Raw genomic sequence first — 27,005 nt, 5'->3', positions numbered from 1 at the left:
AGCTACCTACAAGTATCTTTTTACTTCTTTTTCTTCTCTCCACCTCAGTTTTTCTGGTGCCTCACAGTTTTGGCTGCCTTGTGGCTGCTGCTTACTCTTTTCTCTGGGTATCTTTGTCTTCTGCCCAGTCACCCAAACCGTGACTTTCCATTTGTGACTTATGTTCAAAGGCTCAAAAAGAGAGTCTCAACCTGTCCAGCCAATCACTAGCCCTCTATTTGGTAGAGTTTTCATACTAGGTCATTTCCAGGCCCCTAGCCAAACTATAGACTGACTGCCCAGGCTCTCAAATGCCTACCCTGGTCCATTAAATGTGGCCAGAATGGCAGGGTAATGAGACACAGAGCATGGCATCATAGGGAACCCCTCAGGAAGGGGATCTGGGTAGGAAAAATATTTTGAGGTTTCCCAAAACGGGCCAAAGTAATTAGCAAACACCTCGTTCTTCCTGTCTAGGAAATTAGTAACAGTAATATATGAGTCTTACTTTACCAATGAACCCTCTGCTGACTGTATTTGTCTCGCTGATACTGTTGTTTGTTTTCCTTTGTTCCAGAGGCTGGAATTTGGGGGAATATTAGTGTAGCAGACTCCATTTAGTATGCTAACTGTCAGGTATTAAAGTAGAGAGAATTGTCTTTGTTACACATTTTGCAGATATCAAGTAAGCAAATCTTTCAAGAAAAAAAAGTGCTTTCTTTAGGAAGCAGTCCAAGTGAAACCACATTGTTAGTAGAAAGTAAATATTTTAGATCATTAACAAGAGTGGCAGGCATTTCTCAGAAGAGTAGCTCAGAGGGATGCTTTGGTGGAAGGGAGATAACCAAATTCTCCTGAGAAAGATGATGTTGTGCTATAATAGATAGTATTAGGTTTTCTTTTGAACTTCTTATAAAGGAGACAGTCACAAAAGTTTGCTCTGGTCCTGTAATCCTATGGGACTTTTTCTTTCGTTACTCTTTTTTCTAAATCTTTTTCAGTCCTTTCTCTTGGTATTCTGTGTTTTTTCAAAGAATGTTATCAGAGATGACCTGATTTTTAATGTGAACAGGGAAACTGCCCGGATGAAATAAACTTGAGCCAGGCCATTCCAGCCAGAGACATCAGCATATCTAAGGTGGTTTTTTCCTTTCTCTTAAAAAAAAAGAAAAAGATTTTGTTTCTTATGCTTCTGTATTTTACTTGTCTTCCTTTCTTTTTTTTTTTTTTTTTCTGATTATATTTGGCTTCTTTCATTTTCTAAATAACGTGCATTTTAAAAGCAAATACTTTTCCCTAAAAGTCATCATATTTCAGTTCAGGGTATAAGCCGAAAACTAATGCGTCCAGTACAATGCACAACACTTGAATTGTGTTGCCATCATAATGCTATGCACCAAATGGAGAGGCTTTTATTCTATCCTTTGAATGTTCTTTCTTTTACCAGGATGAACATTTAAATCTCAATTTTAAAGTTGTCTTCCATTCCTCTCCCCCCCCCCATGCCTGCCACACAAACACAAACACACACACACGCACACCCCTTCTCTTACATCATAACTTACTTTAAGGGATAGACAAGAAATGCAGCCTGAAGGGCATAAAATAGAGGGAGGCCTGAAATCTCTCTCTTTCCATGCAATCTCTACCCCCACTTTGTTAAAATCTCTCCCTGATGTTGTGGAAGCCTGATTTCTGCTGAAGATCCTCTCAAAAGGTGACTTGAATAGCTGCTTTCACCTCATCAGGGCCACTGCCTAGCTGTCAGCATCACCAAATGATAATAGAACCTCTGCCCCCCGGACATGGAGAGGGGGCTCTGTTCCCCTATACTGACACTGAAGGCAGGTACTAATGGAGGACAACATCCACTCAACTCAAATCTACTCTACCTTGGGCAACTCAGTGCTCTACCCAACACAAGCTGCCAGGAAACCCCTAGCAGGACAGGGTGGAAGGAATGGTGCAAGGAGACCACTACTTATTTCACTGCCATCTGACAGCCAACATCTGTGACTGTTAGTTACAAAGATCCCCCAATCCTAAATGGCTGGATATCTTGACACTCTCTTATACTGCAATAATTTAGAAATAGATGTTTGAGAATTTAGTCATTATTGTATGTAACTCCTACCCCCAGCCAAAAGACTGAAGTAGGAAACTGAGGTATTGGAATGATACAAAGTCCTCAGCAGATATTTAGGTGGGATTTGAGACCCAGGCATTCCTTACCGTGCGTGGAGTTGACGGGCTGGGAAGAAGCCAAGTAAAAGGCTCAGTTATTAATCCAAAGAGTCTGGGCAGCGGTGGAGAAGGCAGGTTCACAACCAACAGGGTGGAAACTGGAGACCAGGTCAGAGAGCAGTTCTGAGTTCACTGAAGCAGGGGAGGACCCAAGGGCTAAAGCACCGTAGATGCCTCATTCTTGACACTTTCATAGAACTATTGTTTTTTAAATCCCTCAACTGAAAAAAATGAAAGCGAATCAAATTAAGTCTAAACATAAAATTGTTCTTTGCTATTGCTATTTTTCAAAGGCTAACTCACAACCTAGTAGTAGGAACCTATTGACTTGCTTTCCTTTTTTCCACTTTTTTAAACATGTAATATGAAAATAAGTGGGAGCCCTTGGTAAACGGGGATTGAATTCCATGGGAGTCACAGACCAACACAGCACAGCATTCCAGAGAAGGCTGGCAGCACAGTTAGCTGAATGTCAGGCCGTTTTCCTGCTTAATAGCATTTTTGAGCAAAGAAGAAGGGAGTGGAAATAAAAGGAAAAATAATTCTTTGTGATTACAAAATTTTCAACATTTAAGAAATGATAGGTATTAACAGCAAAAGCAACTCATAAAATATTTTGGGAAGTCTTACTATAGGGTAAGAAATATAGTGGATAGATTACTAAAAATAAGAAATTTGTTTAAACAAATATAACCACTTAGGCTTGATTCTCCCCACTGAGTAGGCAAGAACTGCCTTAGATGAACACCCACGTACTTGATATATTCCACTTTGTACCTCTGGGAAGGTGAAAGAGGAAAAACGTGCAAATTTTCTTTTGTGGAAAAGCATACGTGTACAGCCACAAGTTCTGAGGATTTTGCAGACTGGTTGGATTAAACCCAGAGGACCACATCAACAGCTTACAGCAGAATTCCAATAGGAAGGCAAGGCACCTGCAGGGCAGTTATCCTTAAATTTTTATTATTATTACAATTTGTGAAACATTATTTTTCCTTTAGTCACAGAAAAGAATCTTTTACAGCTTAATTCTTAGTAAATTCTGCAAGTCACTAAACTAGCTTAGTGCTGTCTCTCTCTGTACTTAGGATTGGCCGTCTTCCTTTCTGTTTACGATCAGGATTTACAGGAAATCTGCCTTCATGTGGGCGTCTTGTCTCCTTGGCATTATTGCCAACAATGTTCCAGGGGAGAAGTTTTAAATCTTCCAGATATCTCAGCACATGAAAATCTAGACTGCCCTGATTTGCACTGGAGATTCTTGGTTTTATTTCTATGGCTTAACTTATTCGGGTGAAAATCATGACAGACTGACTTATGAAACTGTAGATAAGGCAAAACTTAGGTTTGTTTTGTTTGGTTTGGTTTCCCAGCTGGCCTGAGAAGAAAATAAACATAAGATAGATCAACGGGGGAAAAGCATACAAATTTTACATGACATGAGAGCCTTCATAAGGGAATGAAGACCCCAAGAGTTGAACACATACTAAATTCAGCAAAGAATAGAAATTGTGAAAAAGTAAATAAGTTATGCAGAAGGCTAGAAGATAAGAGTTATTTTAATGACGTCTGTACAGAATTATCTCAAGCTCAACTGTCTTCCCTTGATGATAAGAAAGTCACTTTCCTTCTAGTATAGGGAGGACATCTTTCACATGGAAACTTTATCTCCTGCTTTTAAGAAAGAGCATGAAGGTCAGAGTGGTCTTTTTACATTTGCTGTTTTTCAAGAGCCTTTAACAAAAAATAGTCAATATGCCAGAATGGCATATTTGGAGGTGGCATATACTTAACTCCTTCAAAATAAACCTAAGTGTGTGGATTGAAAATAGCAATAGCTTTGGGAGTATTTCATTGATGTAACTATTTAAAATGAAATTCCTTACCAGAACATGAAAACCATGGACTAATACTCTATGAAGCAAAATTCTTAAGGCTAAAGCAAGATCTATCAGGGCGTAAGGAGTCAGAGACACATTGGAAAGGCCAGCAAAATTCTGAGTCCTCCCTTCATGGTGTGACTTTTTTTTTTTTCATGTCAAAAAGTAGGATTTGGTCCAGACTTGCCCTGACCTGTCAGTGATACTCCAGGGCAATGGTTATCCATCCTGTAGAATCACCTGAAGCTTCCAAAACATCCTAATGCTCAGGGCTTCCTTTTGTTGAGTTAAGTCATGACCTCTGGAGATAAGTGCAGACAACAGAACTTTTTGATTGTTCCCCAAGTGATCCTAGTGGGCACCCACTGTCTAGAGCAAAGGTTTTCAAACTGTGTCCTGTGGACTTCTTGGATAATTGTTGTAAAATAAGGAGGCAGGTTAGGGCTACCACTCCTCCAGACCTTCTATCCAAATTTGTCTAGAACTACCTCTCATTTTATCTCTCTTTAGGGTTTCAAATAAAAGAAAATGTCATTTTTTAAAAAGTGAAAAAGAGTAAACAGATATGATAAAAGTTGGACAGATTTCCTTGAAACAAAGCCCATCTCACCAGTGGTTGGGATGACTAGCTGGTCTCGGGGGGAAGAGATGGAAGGGAAACTGTGTTTTTCAGGACATTTGCTCCAAAGAAGAGGGAAATTGATCAAACCCCAGTTTGTAGCTGTATATTTTTTTAATTGCTTCACTTCATACATAAGTTCAGTGAAACCCACTCATAGTTAGCCAACTGTTTAAGGAAGCAAGCCTTTTTATAACACTGATTACTATCCCTCATGTTTCCTCCCATGACACGAATACCAACAAAACCCCTGGGAGAAATAATCTTGTTCTGTTGAAACCATCAGCAATCATTATTATTATAGGAACACATTCCTATGCATTAAATCTAGGAACAGAATATTGTTAAAATGCTAGTCACCATTTTGTACATTATGCACGCTACCAAGAGAAGCATAGATTTTGAGGTACTGTTCTTAAGCAAAGCTACTCACTATCACCTGAGTTCTTACTTTACTGATTTTATCTTTTTTAAAAAAAATGATCCACTGAATGTGATTAGGTGAATTAATTCATTCATTTCGTTCATTTTATTTTATTTTAAAAATTTTTTTATTATTTTAATTTATCAGTATACAGCATAGTTGATTTTCGTGCCTCTTTACCAATTCCTCCTTTTCCTCCCTCCCTCTCCCCCTCCCTCCATCAACATCATAGCTGTTCACTTGTCTCAACAAAATCAAGGAATTGTTGTGATTGTTGTGTCTTCTTCACCCGCCCCACCCATGATTCATTTGTATATTTACTTATATATTTTTATTAGCTCCCACGAATAAGTGAGAACTTGCAGCATTTCTCTTTCTGTGCTTGGCTTATTTCACTTAATATAATAATTTTCTCTAAGCTGTTCACTTTAATCTCAGTTTTTATTACAATTTAAAACTTGTAAAGATTTCTCTCTGGCATTGGTATGGCTGTAAGGTTCAAGAAATCTGAAACTATAAAAAGATGGCTGGTTAGATAGACAAAGAAAGATGACCTCTAAAATATAGGAAAATTAAAGTTTGGGAACTATCCCAAATATCCAGAAGCCCAAAGTGAAAAAGCTGTTTGGGTTAGGAAAGAGTCCTGGGATCCAGGAAACTTAAAGACAAACATCTATTCCCAGGAGTACACCAAGAAGCCAGTTAGCTAGGAATTCATGTGCTACTGGCTATAAAATTTAGGGCAATGGGGTTGAAAGAAACTTTGAGATGCCCTAATTCAATGTCTTTATTTATTCATGTAAGAATACACCAATATGAGGCAGCATTTGTGTGATGCAAGCAGTCAGGCAAATTTGGGTCCAAACTTAGGTTCTATAACTTAAGAGTGACAACCACATTAACCTTTTTGAAACTCAGTGTCATGTGTAAAAATGGGAACCTACCTCCCAGTATGCTTGTGAAATTTAGGAAAAACAAGAACTAAGACTATGAGATTAACTTAGTTTTTAAAATTAAATGAATAAAATTCCAATAGAAACATAGCAATAGTTTAGTTCTAAATACAAAATGATATCATTTCTTGAAAGTCATGTAAAGCAACAAGGAGAATAAGTGGAAAACTTACAAACTCTATTTTCTGGAAATAAAAGAAAATGACTCTCCGTAATAAAAGAGTATGTCTTGTAACAGGAAAAATTGATCCCAAAGACCTATCTGAAGACATATTTAACAACATTATACATTAAAGAAAGAATCCTATGAGAATATAGGCAAAACAACATGTTAGTAATAAAGAAAAAAAAAAGATGGCATCACACATCAGGCTATGGCCTCTCAGCAACATTCAGTGACAAAAGACAATGGAGTAACGCTTACAATCCACTCAAATAGAGAAAGTGTGAACCAGCCACACTATCCTTCAGGTATAAAACAGGCCAACAGTTTTAATATGTAAGAAATCCGGGAACAACATTCCTGTAAACCCTTTTTGAGAATGATACTAGAGGGTAAACACCAGCCACGCAGGAGATGATTGACAAAACTTCAGCAAAAGAACTGAGATGAGCACATCATTTATTTTGTTGCATAACTATGGTAAAATTTTTCAAACGTACCTAAACATAAAGAGAATAATGCAATGAATCCCATGTACCTACCATCCAGTTTCAAAAGTATCAATGTTTTTCCAATCTTGTTTCGTCTTTCAGCTCCCACCCTCTTTTTTGCTGGAGTATTTTAAAGAAAATTCTAGACAACATCGCAATTCAGATGTAAATATTTAAATATGCATCTCTAACTAAAAGACTTTCTTTTAAAACATAAACCAGCATACCATAATCACACATAAAAAGTTAATGATTTTCTAAAATCATCTAATATCCAACTAATACTCATTCATATTTCCATAAATATCTCAAAGATATCTTGTTACAGTTGGTAGTTCGAAACAAGATACAAATAAAGTCCACATGTCACATCTGGTTATTGAGTCTCTTATGTCTATTTTATTCCACCTATTTTATGCCATTGATCTGTGGGAAAACTGAGTCTCCTGTAAAATAGAATGTCCTATAATCTAGTATCCGTTTGCTTTCTTATGGTGTTAATTATCTTATTTTCTGTTGCTCCTATTTCCTATGAACTGGTAGCTATGTCTAAACACTTGATTAGGTTTAATTTTTTAGGAAACAATATTTCTCAGGTGGTACCGTATACTTACTCTTGCCTTGCATCACAAGGTGCATAATATCTGGTTGCCACTTTTAGAGATGATAATATAGATTAACAGCTTCAAGTTGCACAGACCTGACCCCATTTTGTTTTCACCTATTAGTTCAGAATTCATCATTTATTATTTAGATCCATTATGTCATTAAGGGTTGCAAAATGTTTATTTTCTAATTCTGAATAACTCTATAAAGAATAAAATAGGGCCGAGCCCGTGGCGCACTTGGTAGAGTGCTGCGCTGGCAGCGCGGCGACGCTCCCGCCGCGGGTTCGGATCCTATATAGGACTGACCAGTGCACTCACTGGCTGAGTGCCGGTCACGAAAAAACGACCAAAAAAAAAAAAAAAAAAAAGAATAAAATAATCACCAGATGAGTATAAATCGATGTGCACAAAACAATAGCTTTTCATGTGCTCAGATAATTACTGCTTAGAAGATATAATGGAAAGAAGAAACCATTTACAGTAACAACAAAGAAGAATACCTACAAATAAAGTTTACAAGAAACATGCAAAACTTATATGAGAAAACTTTAAAATGTTTCTGAAGGACAAAAGGTAGCCTTGAATAAATGGAAAGGCACCCCAAGTTCTTGGACATGTTGATGCAACATAACATAGAATATTATTACATACCATAGCATAGCATAGCATAACAACATAACATAGCATAACAACATAACAAAATGTCTGATTCAATAGATCTGGAGGAGGGCCCAAATTTCTGAATTTCTTCTAGCTTGCCTTCCCTGGTACAGCCTGCTCTGTGCTTTAGAGTAGTTCTCAAGATGTGGTCCCTGAACCAACAGCATCAGCATGACCTGAGAACTTGTTAGGAATGCAGATTCTCTTGCCTCAGCCCAGACCTACTGAATCAGATACTCTGGAGGTGGGGTTCAGCAATCTACATTTTAATAAGCCCTCCAGATGATTTTGACATGTGTTAAAGTTAGAGAACCTCCACTCTAGTGCCTCTCAAATTTTAGTTGCAAAGGAATCAGCTAAGATCTTGTTAACCTGCAGACTTGATTCAACAGAAAACTTGATTCTGGGGTGTGGTCTGATTCTGCATTTCTACCAAGCCTCTTTATGATGCTGAGGTTGATGGTCTGAAGACAACACTTTGAGGACCAAGACTAGAAGACCAATCTGTTACTAGCTTACTCAAGGCCAACCTATCCGGTAATCTCTCAACTCCTATTTTTTCCCAGGTATCAATGACAAATAATAGCTTAATGTGTTACTCCTCCCAATGATATGTTTACTTTAAATAGAATTTAACCCATAGCAGTATGTTCCTCTCAAATAAAACTTAACCAGAAATAATTAAAAGTGAATCTCAGGCTTTAGTGGAGCTATTTTGGAGAGGTACCTATTCAGTATTACCAAATCACGTCATAGATGATATAATGCTAACTGTAACCTAAAGAAAAAGAAAACATTATTAAGGAAAAGCGTATGTATAGGGAGAATCTTTGTACGAATGTATATATAAATCCAATTTGCTTCTAATTTTTCTCTTTTTATAAAATCTAATTTCGATATCTTAGTATTCAGGTTATCTATTGGCTCATATTGCCCCAAAACTTAGTAGCTTAAAATAACAAACATTTATTTAAGCTCATGGTTTTCTGGGTCAAGGATTTGGACAGTGTTAGGTCCCTGGAACTAAGAATCTGACTTTTAGAAAGCTCCACCCTTCGGTTTTGTTTCTCTAAGTTTCATTCCTCTAAGTTTCTATTTCTGTTAAGTCTCTATTCCCACAAGCAGGCTGAGCAAGCTCTACCTAGCAGGACCTAACATTGTAACTGCTTCCCAGGCTAGCCCAAGGTTTCTGTCTCCCCAGGTTTCTGTTCCCATGAACAGGCTGTATTCGGAGTGGAACATTGTGACTGTCTTCCCAGGCTAGGCCAGATGCCAATCTTAACCCTGTAAAAGAAGTAACCCAACTGCCCCTTGGCGCTGATGCCATTTTTTGGCTCAGCCCGGCAGGTCCCCTTGCCACTTGCTAATAAAATCTTTTCTTCCTTTACCTGGCTAGCGTCTCCTTCCTCAGTGACTTTACAGACAGGACACAGTGGGGACTGCTCTACAAAAGCCTGCAGTCTCAGCGAAGGTGGCTCAAATGTCTGGAGATGGCTGGAATGGTTTGACTAGGGCCATAGATCTGGGGCCTTTTGTTCTGGCTATTAATTGAGCTCCCTGGTTCTTCTCCATATCGTGTATACTGGAGCTGGAATGTCCAAAACAACTTCTTCACTCTCATGTCTGACACCTAAGCTAGAATGACTGGAACAACTGGAGCTGTTTGGGCACCTCTCTGTGTCCCTCTCTGTCTCTGCCTCTTTCTGCCTGTCCTCCTCTCCCTCTCGGGTTGACTAACTTGGGCTTCTTCACAGCTTTGTCTCTGGGTAGTTAGATTTCTTACACGGTGGCTGGCTTCTTGCAGACTGTTGAGCATTACAAGAGATCAAGGCATAAACTGCAACACTTCTAACAATCCAGCTTCACTTCTGTCATATTCTTTTGGCTCATTAAGGTCAGATTTAAAGGAAAAAAGGAGGAGAATAAGATTCCATCTCACAGTTGAAAATGTTGAACCATATTTAATTTACCACGTGTGGTGGTTAATTTTAGGTATCAATTTGACTGAATTAAAAGAGCTGGTAAAACATTATTCCTGGATATGTCTGTGAGGGTGTTTCCAGAGAGACTGGCATTTGAATCAGTAGACTGAGTAAGGAAGATCTGCCCTCACCTGATATAGGCAGGCACCATCCACTCCACTGAGGGCATGGATAGAACAAAAAGTCAGAGGGAGGGCAAATTTGCTTTGTCTCCCTCTCTTCTGGAGCTGGGACACCCATAGTCTCCTGCTCATGGACATCAGAGCTCCAGGTTCTTACGCCTTCAGCCTCAGACTGAGAATTACACCATTGGCTCCCCTGGTTCTCCAGCTTGCAGATGACCTATCATGGGACTTTTCAGCTTCCATAATCATGTGAGCCAATTCCCACAATTAATCCCCTTTCTCTATCTATCATCTATTTATCTATATCCTATTGGTTCTGTTTCTCTGGAGAATGCTGACTAATAGACGATGTTAAGTTTTATTAAAATGAGATCCAGCTGCACCAAAGATGCGCCAAAGCTGGCTTGGCTAGAACCAATGTAAATGCAGAGAAAAAAAAATTCTCACCATAAAACCTTCTTTGAAAGCTCATACTAGTTGAAGAAAGCCCATGGTTAGGATCCCTTCCTAACTCTGAATTCAGTGACATCACTTTGGGAACTTGAAATTGCTTCATGGAAATTGGCAAGTACTTCAAACTAGGACTTTTTCTCTGGAGAGCCAATTGTTAAACCTTTATCATACACCACTCTTTGAAACCTAGATAGCATTTCAAACATTGCAACTTCATACCCCACCACCACCTCCACTTACTCTCTCTACAAAAATCAGTAGTTCTCTATCATGACTGCACCTTAGAATCACTAGGGGAGCTTTTAAAAATCCCAGTGTCCAGGCCCTAATTCAGAAAATTACATCAGGATCTCTGGAAGTGGGGCCAGACATTTTTAAAGCTCCCCAGGTCATTCCAATGTGCCGCCAATATTGAGAGCTACTGACAAACACAGATGCTCTCCATCCAACCTCTCATGCCAATGACTTAGATTTTTTTTTTTTTTTAATGATTTCAGAAAATAAAAAAATAGAAGTGCAAGCACTACCCACAAAGGAAACTAAATAATGCCTGGCTTGTACAACAGAGAGAAATATTAGAAAATTAAGATACTTGCCTTAGAGAATTTAAAACCACCAAAGTCTAAGTAGAATAATATAGTTAATAGTCAAAATACCTGAAATATATCACATGAGAAGAGGTAGCAGTTTTCTGCTACCCAGCAACTTCTGGATTATTTTAACCAGTTTTTATAGTAAATCATTGTATCATCAGGCTTTGAAATAACTAGTTTAAATCAATAATTTCATTTTTCTGTTAAATGTACACATTTTTAGTGGTGCTTGAAAGGTCCCATATAGGAAACCATACATGTCTTTAAAATATTACTTTGGAAACATTTATATTTTTCAATGTATTACTTAAAGGTATAACAGAATTATGTAATGATTTGTCTACTATGCCTTATTTTTGTGATCTTTGCTAAATACCTTTTTTTTTTCATTTTTCATTGGATATGAATAAGCTCAATGTGTCCTAGAACTACTGAGTTTATTAGCTGAGCCCAAACAAAAAAAGTAGGAACTGCACAGAAAAAAAAATTTTAAATATCTGTACACAATTTATTCATGGAATAAATTTGACAGAGTAAGTATTACATGCCAATGAGTTTTTTCTTGTACATGTTCTTTGTACAGGAAAGCATTGCATTTTTGTCAAAGAGCGTTCTCCAACCTTTTCCTTTTATGTAACAGAGTAGTAGTGGTAAGGGGAAAAGGCTTGCCTGTACCTACATTTGCTGCTTTTTAGCTTCAGGGGAAATTAGAAGTTTAAAAAGGGAGTCTGCCTGGGCTTGGGTTGGCTCTAGCTCAGGGATCTCTTCCATAGACCCAAATTCTAGACCTACAGGAGATTGTCATAGCAGATACCAGTGGGACCCTTTTGGTGCCATCACCAGATTTCAGTGTGCTTATCTCCCAGTTGTTGCAGTGCAACCTTCTCTGGAAGATCACCCTTGGGCCACTGTAGTAGAGGCTCCTCACCTACACTTGTCTGGAGAATGCCCTCTTTTGGAACAATTCACAGTCACAACTGAGGCCCCAGAGTCCCCTTTGGGATCAGGCCCAAAGTGACATTTCAGAGCTCCCCATGGATCAAGGCTGAAGTCCCAGAATTCCCCATGGGACTGATTGGGCTGAGACTCAAAACCAAATTCTTTCTTGTGTCTGTCCTACTAACAGGTTTCTCCTGAGATCATTCCTTTTTAATAAATCATTTACACACAGCTTCCTGTGCCAGGCTGTGCTTCTAGGGAGCCCAACCTAAGACAGCAAACTGTCCACACTTCTTAAGTCTCCCCCACCAAAACCACTCATCACTCTGCCTCAGGACACCCAAGAACAGATACCAATTTGCTCTCCCTGTCTCCACCCACCCCCTGCAAGACTGTTCATCAGACACTAAGGTTTCTTGGATTTGTTTTACTTCTGAGTAAAGTACTATTCTGAAGGAATTTAGGACTAGGAGTTGGGATGAGAACCTGTTGGGCTGATGTGTTCCAGAGTAGGAGGATGAGTTCCTCTGCTACTCACCAAGCTGCAGCAAAAAGTACCTGGGCTGCTGGCTTGTTACTAAGCAGCTCGGACATTCCTTAATGAGGCAGCCATGGTCATGAGTGTAAGTTTTCTGAGTATAGGGGTTAAGGGTGGCAGAAATATGCCCCAAAATAGACTCCTCAACCCTCAGCTTCCCACAGCAAAGCTACTTTTGTAGAACTGCTGCTTCAGCCTCTCACCCATCCCAAGAGATGTATGAGCATTGGCTGGTTCCTAGGTACCTTCTTCCAGCTCTGCAGACACTTAAGGGCAGCCTAGCTCCATGTCAAGAAGGGTTAAGAAGGAACATTTGTCTTTATCTCCCTCCATTCTGACACTTCTGCCCCTCTCATCCCTAATCCCTGTCCTATCCCTGACATACACACACACCCCCACCTGACCCTATACCTCCAAGTTCCCAAGGATATTGCACGTAGGACAAACAAACTGTTGTTCCTTCTACAATTACACTCAACACATAACACTCCTGGCTACCAAGTGTTTGGGTTTTCTCCAACACTGACCAATTCTCCAACACCGGCTGGGTGCCTTATGATTAATTTCTGACACAAACTGGAATTAAGTGCAGACTCCCAACAGGTTAAGAGCTCAGTCCCACAAGGCTGTGCCCCATTTTAGACACCAGTTGCAAGCAATAGGTTCCCAGGTTGCCCACAGCTTCTGTCCGACTTGGCTACAAATCAGAGATTCCCACGATCCCCTTCTCAGGTTCAATCATTTGCTAGAGTGTCTCACAGAACTCACGAAAGCATGATAGTTTCTGTAACCCATTTATTATAAAAGGATAACTCAGGAACATCCAGATGGAAGAGATGCATAGGACAAGGGTTAAGGGAAGGGAAACAGACCTTCCATGCCCTCTCTTGGTTGCCATTCTCCACTTGTCGAACAACCCAGAAGCTCTCGGAACACTGTCCTTTTGGGTTTTTATGAAGGCTTCGTTACATAGGCATGATTGATTAAATCATTGGCCATTGGAGGTCAACTCAAACTTTAGCACCTCTCGCCTCCCCTGAAGTCTGGGGGCGGGGCTGAAAGTTCCAACCCTCTAATCACTGTGGTTGGTTCCCCTGGCAACCAGCCCCCATCCTGAGGCCCTCCAGGAGCCTCCAGCCTCCAGTCATCTTATTAGCATAAGGGTTTTAGAAGCTCTGTGCCGGGAATGGGCACAAAAAACAAATACATATTTCTTATTATAAATCACAATATCTCAGATATGTTCTGGGTCTTATACCAGTATGATTCTTCAGTTTGTCATCATATTTCATGGCAATAAGGAGCCATATCCAGCTTTCTCAGACTAGGGGACATGGGTTTCCAGTGATATAAGGTGGGAGCCACAGCACAAAACATGGTTCCTCTTCCTTAAGCACAATTCCACTCAGAGATTTAAGGGAAATCTATGTATGTATATAATCTAGCATGGATATATTACACAGTAGAATGCAAATTTTGCATTATTTATAATAAAAGAAAAACCACAAAACAGTTTTATACTAGTACTGCTTTGGACAGTGTACCCAGATAGTTAATCAGGGCCAATTTACCCTTTTATGTTCTGAATGTGTCCTTCCAAAATTCATATGTTGAAATCCTAACACCCCAGGTATTAAGAGGTGAGGCCTTTGAGAGGTAATTAGGTCATGAGGGCAGAGCCTTCAGAAATGGGAATAGTGCCCTTACAAAAGATGTCTGAGGGGGGAGCTTATTTGCCTTTTCCACCATGTGAGGACATAGCAAGAAGACAGCAGTCTGAACTGGAAGGGAGCCCTCACCCAAACCTGACCATGTTGGCACCCTGATCTCAGACTTCCCAGCCTCCAGAACTGTGAGAAATAAATTTCTATTGTTTATAAGCCAACCAGTCTATGGTACTTTGTTATAGTAGCCCAAAGTAAGACATACCCACAGCATAATAGGCACTGTGCTTAGGGTGCAAAATATTTGTAGGGACCCACAAAAGTGTTTTTAATTTCTTTTAAAATCAGAAGGAAACAAATGAGTTTGGGGTTGAAGAAAGTGCTTTAATATATAATATTAATATATTTATGTTTATGTCAATACAATCATAAATACATGTATATGTACATATATATCTGTATATATATCACCACCATTTTGAATGTAGAAAGTGGTCCATGAAGGCAAAAATGCTAGGGCCCACAGAAGTCGTGATGCCCCTTGTCTCCGGGGGCATACTTCCACTGTACAGTGAAAATGTGTGAAAAACCAAATTTTAGGCATCATATTCTTTCAATTGGTTGTTTTTGAGGACTGAAGTCTTCAGATTCCAAGGAAAAACATTTCAAATGGTAGAATTTCATGCATCCTTGAAAGGCAGTAGGTTAGATTTACAGGACAAGGATTCCTGCTGACCGCAACACATATGCCACTATGTACAGCAGTCTATGTTAAGAGTACCTTGCTTACTCACAAGCCACTGCTTCTGCTCCCAGACACCATGACTGATATTTACAGGTAGCAGCAGACCCTCTTGCTTGAGTCCCTCTGTTGAATCATAAAATTGTAGAACTTGGAGTAGCCTTTTGGCCTACTGAGCCCAGCCTTCACCAGTGCGAGGACACAGTTGTCACCACTCAGAATCAATCTGAGCACATCTTGACACTGTCTGCATGTGAAGGCTCCAAAGCAGTTTCCCTTTGTGTTATTGTCATGTAAGGAAACTCTAAAGTGAGAAAACACAGAGATGCAGAGGTTGCTGTTGATATAGTGGGAGGATCTCAGAATGAGTGCACCGCTCGACACGTGAGTCACTGATGGTGCATGAGCTACACATTGTGGGCGGTACCCACAAGGACCATTGTCGTCTCCTCTTCCTCAGGGCTAAGTTCCAGGCCATCCTCCACCACCCTGTGGAGGGTGCTGTAGTGCTGCCGTCTCTGCTGGAAAGAATGTAGCTCTGAAGCAGCCTCCCAGGCAGCAAAAGTAGGCATGGGAAAGGCATCTGGCCTCTTGTTTTCAAAAAAGCTTTTCAGGTTCCTCTCACTCAGCTTGTTAGCATACTCCAGAAACGTATTTTCCATCTGCTCCTTCTCCTTTTGTGCATACATCTTCCAAAAATTCAGCTGAAGGTAGCTAACTTTAGATCTGCAGCGAGCACAGCAAATGGTGAGCAGAGAGAAGAAAGATGCTGAACAGATCAGGCACCATCCCAGGATCTTAGGAAGGAAGAAATATTGAGGACATGTAAAAGCCGTCACTTCTTGGGGAGCTGGGGTGGTGTTACTGGGAAGTTTATAGCTAAATCAATACCACGGTCATCCCCACACCTATTTGAATCATTCATCTTCATGTTCAAACACTTTCTTAACAGTCAAAATGAAGTTAGAGTTTACCTAATTTCTATTCTCCTACCCAACATTGCTGGTATGCAAAGCAGTAACCAGAAGGCAGGCCACTGGAAAAAGCAAATATATAGATTATTCAAGAGTTGGATAAACCAAGTTCTCAAATAGTATTAGCAATTAGAGGAAAGAATTCCATACATGAGTAAATGTGGTCATTTGAGCACAGTTCTTTAGCCAGGAGTTTTTAGGCCTTGATAAATGCATATGTGTGGCTAGTGACCATTTTTCCCATGTGACTTTGCAGAAAAAAGAAGCAGACTCTCTCAGAAAGAAATGTCATTACTCACCACCCATGGAAAAGAGACAGACATGATACAACAGGGAAGCTGAAGCTATGAGAATTTAAAGCCTGTCTAAAAGTTGAGGAAAAATTAAGGTCATTCCAAACCTTGAAGATTATTTGTTCTGAATTTTGGTAATTAGAAAAAAAACAAACTCATCTCTGAATATGAATGATTCAGCTGTTTTTTTCTGAATTTTAAAAGTAAAAGTCTTAATAGCTCAACTTCTCTTCTGAATTTTTTTTGTTTTAATCCTGTTTTGCACAATCGGAATTAATTTTATATCTAAAGAACTAACACATCTCTTTCAAAGAAACTAATAGATCTCTTTTAAAGTGTCTCTCTCTTTTATTTATTTATCTATTTTTGGCGACTGGCTGGTAAGGGGATCAGAGCCCTTGACCTTGTTGTTATCAGCACCACGCTCTAAGTGAGCTAAATGGCCATCCCTCAAAGTGTCTCTTGACTTTTAATTTAAATGATCCTACATCTTCCCCAGCAAATGGGCCTATTTGAAAATAGAAACAATCTGCAAATGGACCCATTCAGACCATAACAGAACTGCAAATAAGCTTTAAATCAGTGATTCCCAACCTCTGACTCAGACCATGGAGTTATTATGAAGGGTTTCAGCCTCTGCATAATGCCTCCTCTGGATTGGCAACACTTGGTCTTAAACCTCAGCTTTCCCCTTACTGTGGGTGTTCTCTGTGCCTCAGTTTCCTCAATTGTAATATGGGATTTATCCACGTCAGAGGGTAACTTTGGGGATCCAGTGAAATGATGCTGGGCACCCATGCATTCAGTTAGTAGTAGCAATTATCACTTGCTGCTATTTTTCAAATGTATTTACATTTAGGTAAAAGCATTACTGAGCTCATAGTATCTTTCTGTACTTATCGTTAATTTGTAAGGCACAACTACTATCATGTAAAAGTCCTCGTATTTACTTTGAATCACTTGTGCTTGGCTGCCTCAGATCCTCTCCTTTCCTTCTTCGTCTACCTTCCTCTTTCCCCACAGCTGGACCTCCTGTAAGGCCATCTCACCTCAGTATCTGAGCCAGTTCTGGCTGAGTTATAAACTATTGGGTCAGCTTCAAACCTCCTTTCCCCTTTTGCATAACCTTAGCATTGACCTGCCCTCACCTGAGTCCTGGACACTGAGTCCTCTTGTCCTTCCTCCCTATTCACAATACCCAGAGTTCAACCAGAGTGTGGTGACTCTCCCACTACCAGCTGTTTGCACTGTCCCATTTTGGATGAGCTTTCTCGCACAAACCCTGGCAGTTTTCCCATCAACTGGGACCACCTACTATGTACCAGAAGCTTTGTGCCCATTTATGTTTATTAGCTCTAAACCTTCCAACAACCCTCCAAGGTAGGTGTTATTACCCCCAACTATGAGAAAACTGGGGCTCAGAGAGGTTAAACCACTAGCTCTAGGTCATAGCTGGTAAGTGGTAGAGTCACATCCAAGGCCAGCCGACTCCACTTCTCCATTTTATCTTCCTTAAGAATAGAGTCATCCAGCTGGATTTCATGGTTCTCTGCCCGGCCCATGGATGAATGTCCTTTTTCCACCCCCACCCACATGCCCAACTGTGTTGCCTCCTGCTCTATGAACCTCTGTGGCCAGCACCTGCTATTGATACAATTCCCTTTGTCCACATTACTCATGCATCCTCTGATAGGAATCAGCCCCAGGTCCTTCTCATTCTGCTGAAAAGTAAACAGGTAGTGTGCCCAGTCAAAGCTGTGACAGGATGTGCGTGATTTCCTTATGACTGTGTCTAGAGAAGAAAAGTGTTTGAACCCAGCACTAACTGAATGGAGTCTGGTGCCTGCAGCCGAAACCATAAATCATTCACTCTGTCAGAACATTTGTAGTTAATATCTTCCTTCAACAAAAGATGGAAGACATTTATGAACCTGATATGTTTTATGCATTAAAGATTTTTTTTTTTTTTTGAGAATTTTTTGGCATATCAGTTTAAGAAAAGGGTATGACTATACTGTCAACCCGCTTGGGAATGTATGATTTTAAAAACAGACTTTGTCTTGATATGTTATTGTAAGCAAATCCTTGTTCAAAGAGGAAAATTATACTATTTTCAGTGAATTTATTCTGAACAAATACCATTCCTGACAAATTGTGCTTGCTTTGGTTTTGAGAATGCAATTCCTACTACTCAATACAGGAAGTCACTCTTTTCCCAAGGCCAGGGCAAGGCCGTACATCTGGATTTGTGTTCAAGTACCTGGAAGGATGGCAAGCCACTTCCTTCATCAATTAAGTAAAGCTATGATCTCCTTCTGTTGAATAAAACAATTCTCCAAATCTTGAGCTTCCAAAGTAACGTAAGAACTTCTTTAGATGTACAGCATAAATAGTATAAGACATAATCTCCCTAGAGAATATGGTCACTTTTCACGGAAGGTTATTTAAAGACTGCTGATTCTTACTTAGGAAATTCTTCTCAATCTTGACAGTATTCATACATAAAAACAGCAGTTGCAGGAAATCATTCAAGGGAATCTCTACACTAATTATATTACATGCACCTTTGAAAAGTATTAGCTCATTTGGTTCATTACTATTTTAACAGGTGAATATGTGTGTGTGTGTTTCTCTGAGAAAACTGTTAGGAAATAAATAATTCATAGAAGGGAGTAATTTTTAATTACAGCTCTGCCATTAGTGCTCAATTTATGATTTAGTGTTATGCATTATTTACAAAGTCAACCCAGAGAGATTGTTTTAAGGTACTTAAATATTTACATATGCATAACCCAGAGGATATTTTCTTTTGGGAAATGGCAAAGACATAATCCAATCAGCAATTTTACTGAGCCATCCAGCCTCTAAAAGCTTTTCCTGAGATTGTCTTTGTTTCAATTTCCATTTAGTTTCAAAAACAGGACTCAGACTCAGCCCTGGCTAAAAGGAGGACAGAATACTTCAAGCTCATACCAGGAGAAAAAGCAAGTTTGTCCTTTCTTACCTGAGACTGGGCTTGAAGGGACAGTTTTAGTTCTTCGTTGTCCGTGGGTAGCATGCTAGTTTTGCCACAAGGTACTTTGTAAAGCTCTTCCTGACACTCTTTGGGCTTGCCGTTACAAATCAGTCCCAGGAGTCTTGAACTTTTCGTCCCACTCATGGCACATTCATAGAAAGTTCCATTGAGCAAAGCCACAGAAAGCCACATCACTGGAGCCACCAATGAACTCAGAGTGATCTGGCCGAGGACATAGAAGAAGCGGCAGCTGTGGCCTCTAGGGAAGATCTTCCTGGGATTCACACAGCAGCCTGTGAAGAGTCTCCATGACCTGTTGTTCAGAAAGAATGCCAGGATCAGTAACACCCAGGCAGGAGCAAAAAGGAAAACCATCCCATAGGCCATATTCTCGGTGCTGCAGGGACACTTAAAAGCCACAAGTGAAAAGAGACGCTCACTTCCCACAGTCAGTAGAGCCAAGAAGCTGTAGCCTATAACAGTTTTTTGGTTAAGAAAGAATTTTAAAATGCCCTGAAAAGCATCCATGTTGCAGATACACAAAGAGGGAAAATGTTTTGCCTTTGTTATTGACAGAGAAGCTATGGCAGTGTCTGAGGGTGGAGCTCTTCCTTCATTAGAAACAGTCCTCCTTCTCAGACTGACTTCAGCCAGATAAGGAAACAATGTCATTCCTTAGGAATGAGGATTTCCCAATGGTGTTCAGATAATGCCTCCTACTGGTGGACACTGGGCCATGAAATTGCAGCCTAAACACTGAGATTGAGAGTAAATTCAAAGTGCACAGGCTCCTTTTTTATATTTCCATGTGGCTTGGATTGAAAATCAGAAGGAAAGGCTCAGTGATATGAATAATAGTCTAGGAATTTTCCAGCGGGAGGAATCAATGTTAGTATAAATGGGTTTCGGCCAATTGACTGGGAGCCAAATAAAATCTCCAAACCAAGAGTTTCATGATGGTTTTTCTCTTGCTATATGATTTAAGATTTGGATGACAAGGATTTGTTTTATATTTTCTTTAACTGTCTAGTGTTAGGGACTTGAACCAAATTTTAGGATTTGGGATACATGAAATTTACATGGAAAAGTTTAGGGAGGGTTTTGAAGGAAAAATAAAATGAGAAAGGTCCTTATCATTTCTTTCCTAGGCTATTACAGTAACCTTTTGATTACAGTCTCTGTTTTTGACCTTATGTCCATCCCCACCCACAACCATAAATCCATCCTCCACATTGACACAAAGGAGACCTCTCTGAAACAGAAATCCAAATCTGCATTAGCCTGTTCACACCTTTGGAGCTCCCCACAGCCCACAAGTTGATAGATGAGACCTCCTCTGAACCTCATCACGGTTTTTCATGCCCGTGGCATGTTCCCGCTACCAAGAGTGTCTTCGCTACCCCCGCACCTCCCACCTTGTCCACCTGGCAAACACTCATTCAGCATTCATGTATCCTGGATCTAAACATGTTGTCAAATACAAATCGGTGCTCATTCAATTATTTGTTTTGCAAATGGCTGTTGAACTCCCACTGCGAGCCAGGCACTGTGCAGGATAGGCAGTGCCCAATAAGTACCTTGAAAGAATGACTTGAATGAATGAATGAATGAAGAATTGCTTAGCACTTCTAATTATAAATAATTTAAGAAAATTATTTCCATTTTCTCTCCTACACTGCCATTAATTTTTAAAATTATATTAATTAAGGCACTTGAAATATGACAACATATCAAGCTGACAAATTTCCATTAATAAACTTCAATATCCTGGCCTGTGTTTTGTGGAAAGAAATTGCCTTGGACTAGGAGACTGAACACCTTGGACTACTTCCCTGAATACCAGTTTACTCATTTGTGAAACTACGAGTTTAAAAGAAATAATCTCCAAGATTTCTCCCATTTTTACATTGGAAAGTTCTTCAAGCCCTACAAAACAGCAGACTTTTTTGAGAAGTTAATTTATCACTCATTTATGTGCCTACCAGCACTACCTTTTGCTCCTTCTCAGAGACTTGTCATCTATAGTAATATGATTCCCTCCACTTCCCAAAATGCATCCTTGGGGCTAATCTACCCCCAGCATCCTCTGCTCAGACCATCACCTCCCTATTGTGGCAGATGTGTCCTGGGTCCCTTCTAATTCAGGATCTTATCCTTTTCTAGGATCAGTGTGACACAGATCATGCTGATATGTTGATGATTAGTAATATTTTAATTTCTTACCCTTCTAAAGGGTATATATTTTTCAAAAAATTTTTTGCAAACAATGCCTTAATGCAGTAAACCATAGTTTACTTATGCATAAGCCATAGTTTTCACAGAAAATTAGTCCCTTAGGATGTTCCATAAAAATAAAGGAATTCAAGACTTTCACATGTCATGGGGTCAATAAGTTGCAAAGCTAAGTGTGAGCCCAGACTTCCTGACAACAGACTTTACATGCTTAACCATTGTGTGGCAATGCCTGTTAACAGGGTATTTGGTTGTCCTACTAGTAGACGTTTGTTCTAGACCAAGTTTTAGTAATTTTTTTTTTCTTTATCAGGTTGCTTTCAAGATGTACTTGGGAATTACACCAAGCGTGACTTGTAACAATTCAAGCAGAAATGAATTTTCCCTGATTCTAGACAAGAATCCTCTGGTGGAGTTTGTGGAAGAGCTCCCTGCTGGGCGATCTTCTCTGTGCTACTGCAACTTACTCTGTGGGATAATCAGAGGTGCCCTGGAAATGGTAAAGCACATTCTTCATTTTGCTGGGTATAGGTTATCTAGTGCTATGTAACAAATTACCTCAAAATGTTGCCGCCTAAAACAAACATTTATCATCTCACACGGTTTCTGAGGATCAGAAATCTGTGAGCAGCTTAGCTGGTTGATTGTGGCTCAGAATCTTTCACAGCTGAAGATGTATGCAGTCCAACTATTGGCCAGGGCTGCAGCCTCTGAAGACTTGATGAGACTGGAGAATCTACTCCCAACCTTACTCACATAGCCTCAGAGCCTTGCTGGCAGTTGGCTAGAGACTTCATGAAGTTCATTGCCACATAGACCTCTTTGTTGATCTAATCACAACATGGCAGCTTGAGCTGCCAACTCTAGTGCAGTGTGGGAGGGAACTACCTGAGGGCAGGAATAACAGGAGGTGGGGGTCATTGCAGGCTGTTTTGGAGGCTGAATTATTCTTTGGTTTAACTAAGATAATTGTTAGCATCTGTTAAGTGTCAAGCACTAGGCATGCAAAGATGAACAAGACACCAGTTGCTGCCCTTAGAGAATCTTCTCTCTAGTAGGAAAATCAGATGTATAAAGTGTAAGTAAGGGCTATTGGAGGAACTGGGGCAGGAAAGACTTCCTAGAGAAATTCTGTACTGGCTTTTGAAGGAAAAATAGGAGTTAGGTGAATGGTAGCAGGGGCAAATTGTAATCCAGGTAGAAGGATTGTCATGTCCAAAGGCACAAAAAGAATGCCTCACTCAAGGAACAAGGAACTTGAATTAGTTCAGTATGACTGACATGTGGATTGAGAGAGGGATTGTCATGAAAAAGAGGTTTAAATTCTTTACAGAAGCTGATAAAAGAAGGGATTCATATGACAAGTTTAGGAATTCAGATTTTTATATTGAAAGAAACAGAGAGCCAATATAGGTTTATAAACAGGGAAATGATATTTTAAAAACAGTGTTTTAGGAATTTCATTGCTTTGTCAACCAAGTGCAAGTGTACAAAAGGGAGCAAAGCTGGAGGCAGGGAGGAGAGCAGTTAGGAAGCTGATGATGGTGACCTCAAGTAAAACCAGATAAAGGCCCGACAGTAGCAGTGGAAAGAAGACTGATTTGAACAACATTAAATAGGTAGAACAGGTAAGAGTAGGTTACTGGTTGGCTGAAAGGGACAAGATTGGGCAAAAGATTCAGGAATGACTTTTACACTTTCTGAGCAGCTTGCAGGGAAGGTTGCTATTAAGCAAGACAGCAAAACTAGGAGGAGTATATTTGGGCTTGGAAGAGACTAAGTAAGGAGTTCAATTTTGAACCTACTGGGATTGAAGTATCCAACATACATGCACATGAAGATACCACGTAAGCAGTTGTTTATACATGTCTGGAGCTCACAGAGAGATGCCGACAGAAGAGGCATTGGAACTGGCAAAGAATTCATAGAAAGAGTCTGTAGAGCAAGAAGACAAGGGAGTCACAGACAGAACCCTAGAAAGCAACAAAATATAATGAGTAGGTTAAACGAAGAATACAAAGTCTGCAAAGAATAGTAAGACAGAGGTAGGATAAATACCAGGAAAGAATGGAGTCAGAGAAACAAGGGAGGAGGATATTTCAGGAGGGAGTGATTAACAAGATCAAGCACAGCAGAGGCCAAGTAAAACAAGACCTGAAAAGCAATCACATTTAGGGTCCAAAAGATCAGCGAGCACCTCGGTAAAAGCTGTTTCAGGAAAGTGGAGGGAGAAGCCAACAATCTTAGACTGATGAGCCAACAGCACCTTAGAAAGAGGTGACAGTCAACAAAGTCTCATTTTTCCAGAAGCTTAGCTATTAAGAATGTTGGGCCATATTGTGACCAAAGTCCAGACATGTATTGACCTACCCAATAAGGAAACATGCATGTGATCTTAAATTATTTGTGATAATTAGGGAAATAATAGAGTCACAGGTAATCCAAACGTATGAAACAATAGAAATGATGTGTTATTCACACAGATCTTCCACGCTTCTACCCTAGCATTTTTTTAGGCTTGTCCTACAGTCGGTAGCCATGAGATCAAGGAACAGAAAGGGTAGAGTTCTGGGAGTTTATGGCAAAGGCAGAAACCATAAAACTAAGTCAAAAATAGGGTAGAGAAGTCTTCAGCTTGCATAGATAACAGTTGATTATATATGCTGAATGACAGATAGGTATCAGACTTCACGTGGCCCCAAATATCCAAATAGTAGTCTCCTTGTTATTTTCATTGACTTTCTATTAAATTTTGATAATGACATTAAAAATCTTATGTAAGAAAAAGTTAAAGGTAGATTTAGTTTCTATATTTCAAAGTGCAGTCTATATCCTTCTATTGCATGGTAGGCATCACAAAGCATGGTTTTTGCACCCAGTAGGATCCAGATAATTTGGCACGCTAAGGTATACGGTTTACCAAATCCAGACTGGTTGGCTAAGCAATTCTTTGTGAGAGAGAGGACTCAGATAAGAGTCAATAAATATGAATTAATTGCCGGCCAGACCCAGGTATTTTTCACTTATTACTTGCTTTTTCTAGATACAGTTGACCTCTGAATCCGTGGGTCCCACAAACATGGATTCAATCAACCATGGATCAAAAATATTTGGGGGAAAAGAAAGAAAAGGATGGTTGCATCTGTACTGAACATGTATAGGCTTTTTTTCTTGTCATTATTTTCTAAATAATACAGTATAATAACTATTTACATAGCATTTACATTGTATTAGCTATTATAAGTAACCTAGAGATGATTTAAAGTATATGGGAAGATGGTCATACGTTATATGCAAATACTGTGTCATTTTATGTAAGGGACTTGAGCATCCATGGACTTTCGTATCCACTGGGGGGTTGAGGGGGGGGGAAGTCCTGGAACCAATCCCCCCACAGATACCAAGGGACAACTGCACTTTCATTTATTTATCTTATTTATCCCTATGACTTAAAATAACTCTGAGGAAATATTCTATTGAGAGTGAGTCAGCAATATCAAGTTCTGTAAACACATTTTAATGAATAGAGAAGTAATCCCTAAGGGCTTACTTCAAGTGTCTGGGAAATGAGAAATGCTTTACAGAGGAAAAGGACTGAGAATCAAATATTCATGTCCATAATTTCAATCTTTAATCTTACATTTATAATTTATTGACTTGATATTTTTTCAAAGCTCTCAAAGCCATAAATAATTGCTAAATGTTGTTAAGACAAGTGATTATGTTATTTAGCTAAGACGGAATGATTCACAGCAAATCAGTTTGGGAGAAATCATTTAAGGATCCATTTATCCTTGGAGGTTCTGCTTGACCAAGCACACTGGTCAAGGCTCTCTGTGACTTGGGAATTTTCCTGATATGGATGCATAGTTTAGTCTTACACTGGGAGCAAAGCTTGGCATGGGTCCACATGTTCAGGCATCCCAGTCAACTAAGTCTGGCCAGGCCTGGATGGCCTTCCATTTGCAGATCCCCACCAGGGAGCTGACACAGAGCCAGATCCTCTCTGAAGGATACACAGTAAAGGGCCTTTCATCTGCAGAAGAAGGTCTTTTTTATCATTCCATAAGGAAAGTAAATAAAGCTGGAAACAGACTGAGAGAAATTTAGAGAGCTTTAAAAAAAAAAAAAATGAATGACGCAGGCATGTTTTTTTTTTTCTTTCCTAGGTTCATTTGGCTGCTGATGTTACATTCTTGCAAGACAGACTAAAAGGCGACAGTGTGACAGAAATAGGAATAACATTTCTGAAAAAGCTAGATGAGAAAAAATACAGAAGGAAAAAATGAAGAATAGCATGCAAAATTCCACAGGGTGGCTAGTTGAGGAGTTAATATTAGCTAAACATGTATAGCCATAGAGATTTTGAATTGCTTAATAGCATGGACTTTGAAAGGCTTAAAAATCAGCCAGAAACTTGAAATGCATGGCATGAGGATTTAACAGCTTTTTAAAAAAATTTTGCTTATAAATTACACATTTTCAATCTCATGTCTACAAGATCTCATATACAAATAACTCCTTATAGGGTAGCAAGCATAAATTCCACATATTATACAATCCATCCTCAAAGAGTCTATTCATTCCATTTACTTATGGTAAGAGAGAAAATGCACCACATATACAAACAGTTGATGAATTTGTCACTTTTCACTGGAAAAATGGATGAAATAATACAGCATAGAGTTCACTATATATAGACAGTTTCTAGATACTCTATATTGCATTCTCTGTAGAAACAATTCCATTTGTAACACTTTTTCATATTTTTCAGAAATTGTGGATGTGACTTTTCTCATACTCATGTATTAACTTTGCTTATAGCTTCAGCCTTCTGAGGCTACCTTTGATTTATAATCACCAAAGCAAGCTGTTTGTTTGGATGATAATTCTAAAACATTTAAAAATAGCATTTAATTTTATTTCATTTAATTTTTAATTTTAATTTTTAGATAGCTGGTATGACTCAAATTTCTTCCTTTTCTCATGAAATATTGCTGATGGTCAGGCCAGGAAATCTCTAAAATGGGAGGAAAATAATGTTCTTTGAGAATACTTTTTACCTCAAAGCTTATTCACTTACTACCATTTTTATTCCCTAAAAATATTCTGTAACCAGAACATGTTTAAAATTCAAAATGTACTGGATTAAATAAACAATAATCTTCATCAGACCATCAGCACACAAGGACAGCCTACAAGGCAGCCCAGAATCTACTGGGCTCAGCAGAGAACTCAAATGACCAGTAAAAGACACAATTAGTGTGACACCGTCAGTTAAAACTGGTGTAAGTGATATGGTAGTGCAGACGTCACCTAGGACTCAGGCGTTTGAAGATCCAGTTCTGTTTCTAGTGGCTTTAGCTGATCCTGACTGGTGACTGATCCTGGACAAAGCACATAATCTCTCAGCTTCTCTCTCTCTCTCTCTCT

At 39.4% G+C, this 27,005-nt stretch overlaps 2 protein-coding genes across 2 annotated transcripts in view; one reads left to right on the top strand and one right to left on the bottom strand.

The window, feature by feature from the left end:
- TRAPPC3L (trafficking protein particle complex subunit 3L) overlaps positions 1-25,861 on the top strand; it is a 40,274-nt gene extending 14,413 nt beyond the window's left edge. The window contains exons 4-5 of the mRNA XM_063098136.1: positions 21,886-22,071; positions 25,742-25,861. Of these exons, the coding sequence (XP_062954206.1) occupies positions 21,886-22,071; positions 25,742-25,861 (306 nt within the window). The remainder of the gene's footprint in view (positions 1-21,885; positions 22,072-25,741) is intronic.
- On the bottom strand, positions 15,126-19,874 carry CALHM5 (calcium homeostasis modulator family member 5). Its single transcript, XM_063098464.1, has 2 exons — positions 19,329-19,874; positions 15,126-15,854 (listed from the first exon to the last, which is right to left on the bottom strand). Exons 1-2 carry the CDS (start codon positions 19,866-19,868, stop codon positions 15,465-15,467), a joined length of 930 nt encoding a protein of 309 aa, XP_062954534.1. The 5' UTR covers positions 19,869-19,874; the 3' UTR covers positions 15,126-15,464.
- Positions 25,862-27,005: the final 1,144 nt, after the last annotated feature.

This window comes from Cynocephalus volans, chromosome 5 (genome assembly GCF_027409185.1).
Source record: "Cynocephalus volans isolate mCynVol1 chromosome 5, mCynVol1.pri, whole genome shotgun sequence".
NCBI classification, from domain to species: Eukaryota; Metazoa; Chordata; class Mammalia; order Dermoptera; family Cynocephalidae; genus Cynocephalus; species Cynocephalus volans.
This window is presented reverse-complemented; position numbering and strand designations above follow the sequence as displayed.

What these genes read in the sequence shown, in the direction of transcription:
- CALHM5 (XM_063098464.1), bottom strand. Translation starts at nt 19,868, where the DNA reads ATGGATGCTTTTCAGGGCATTTTAAAATTCTTTCTTAACCAAAAAACT. An exon ending in CCCTTCAAGCCCAGTCTCAG is followed by an intron (nt 15,855 to 19,328) that starts GTAAGAAAGGAC and finishes TTCCTTCCTAAG; the next exon opens with ATCCTGGGATGGTGCCTGAT.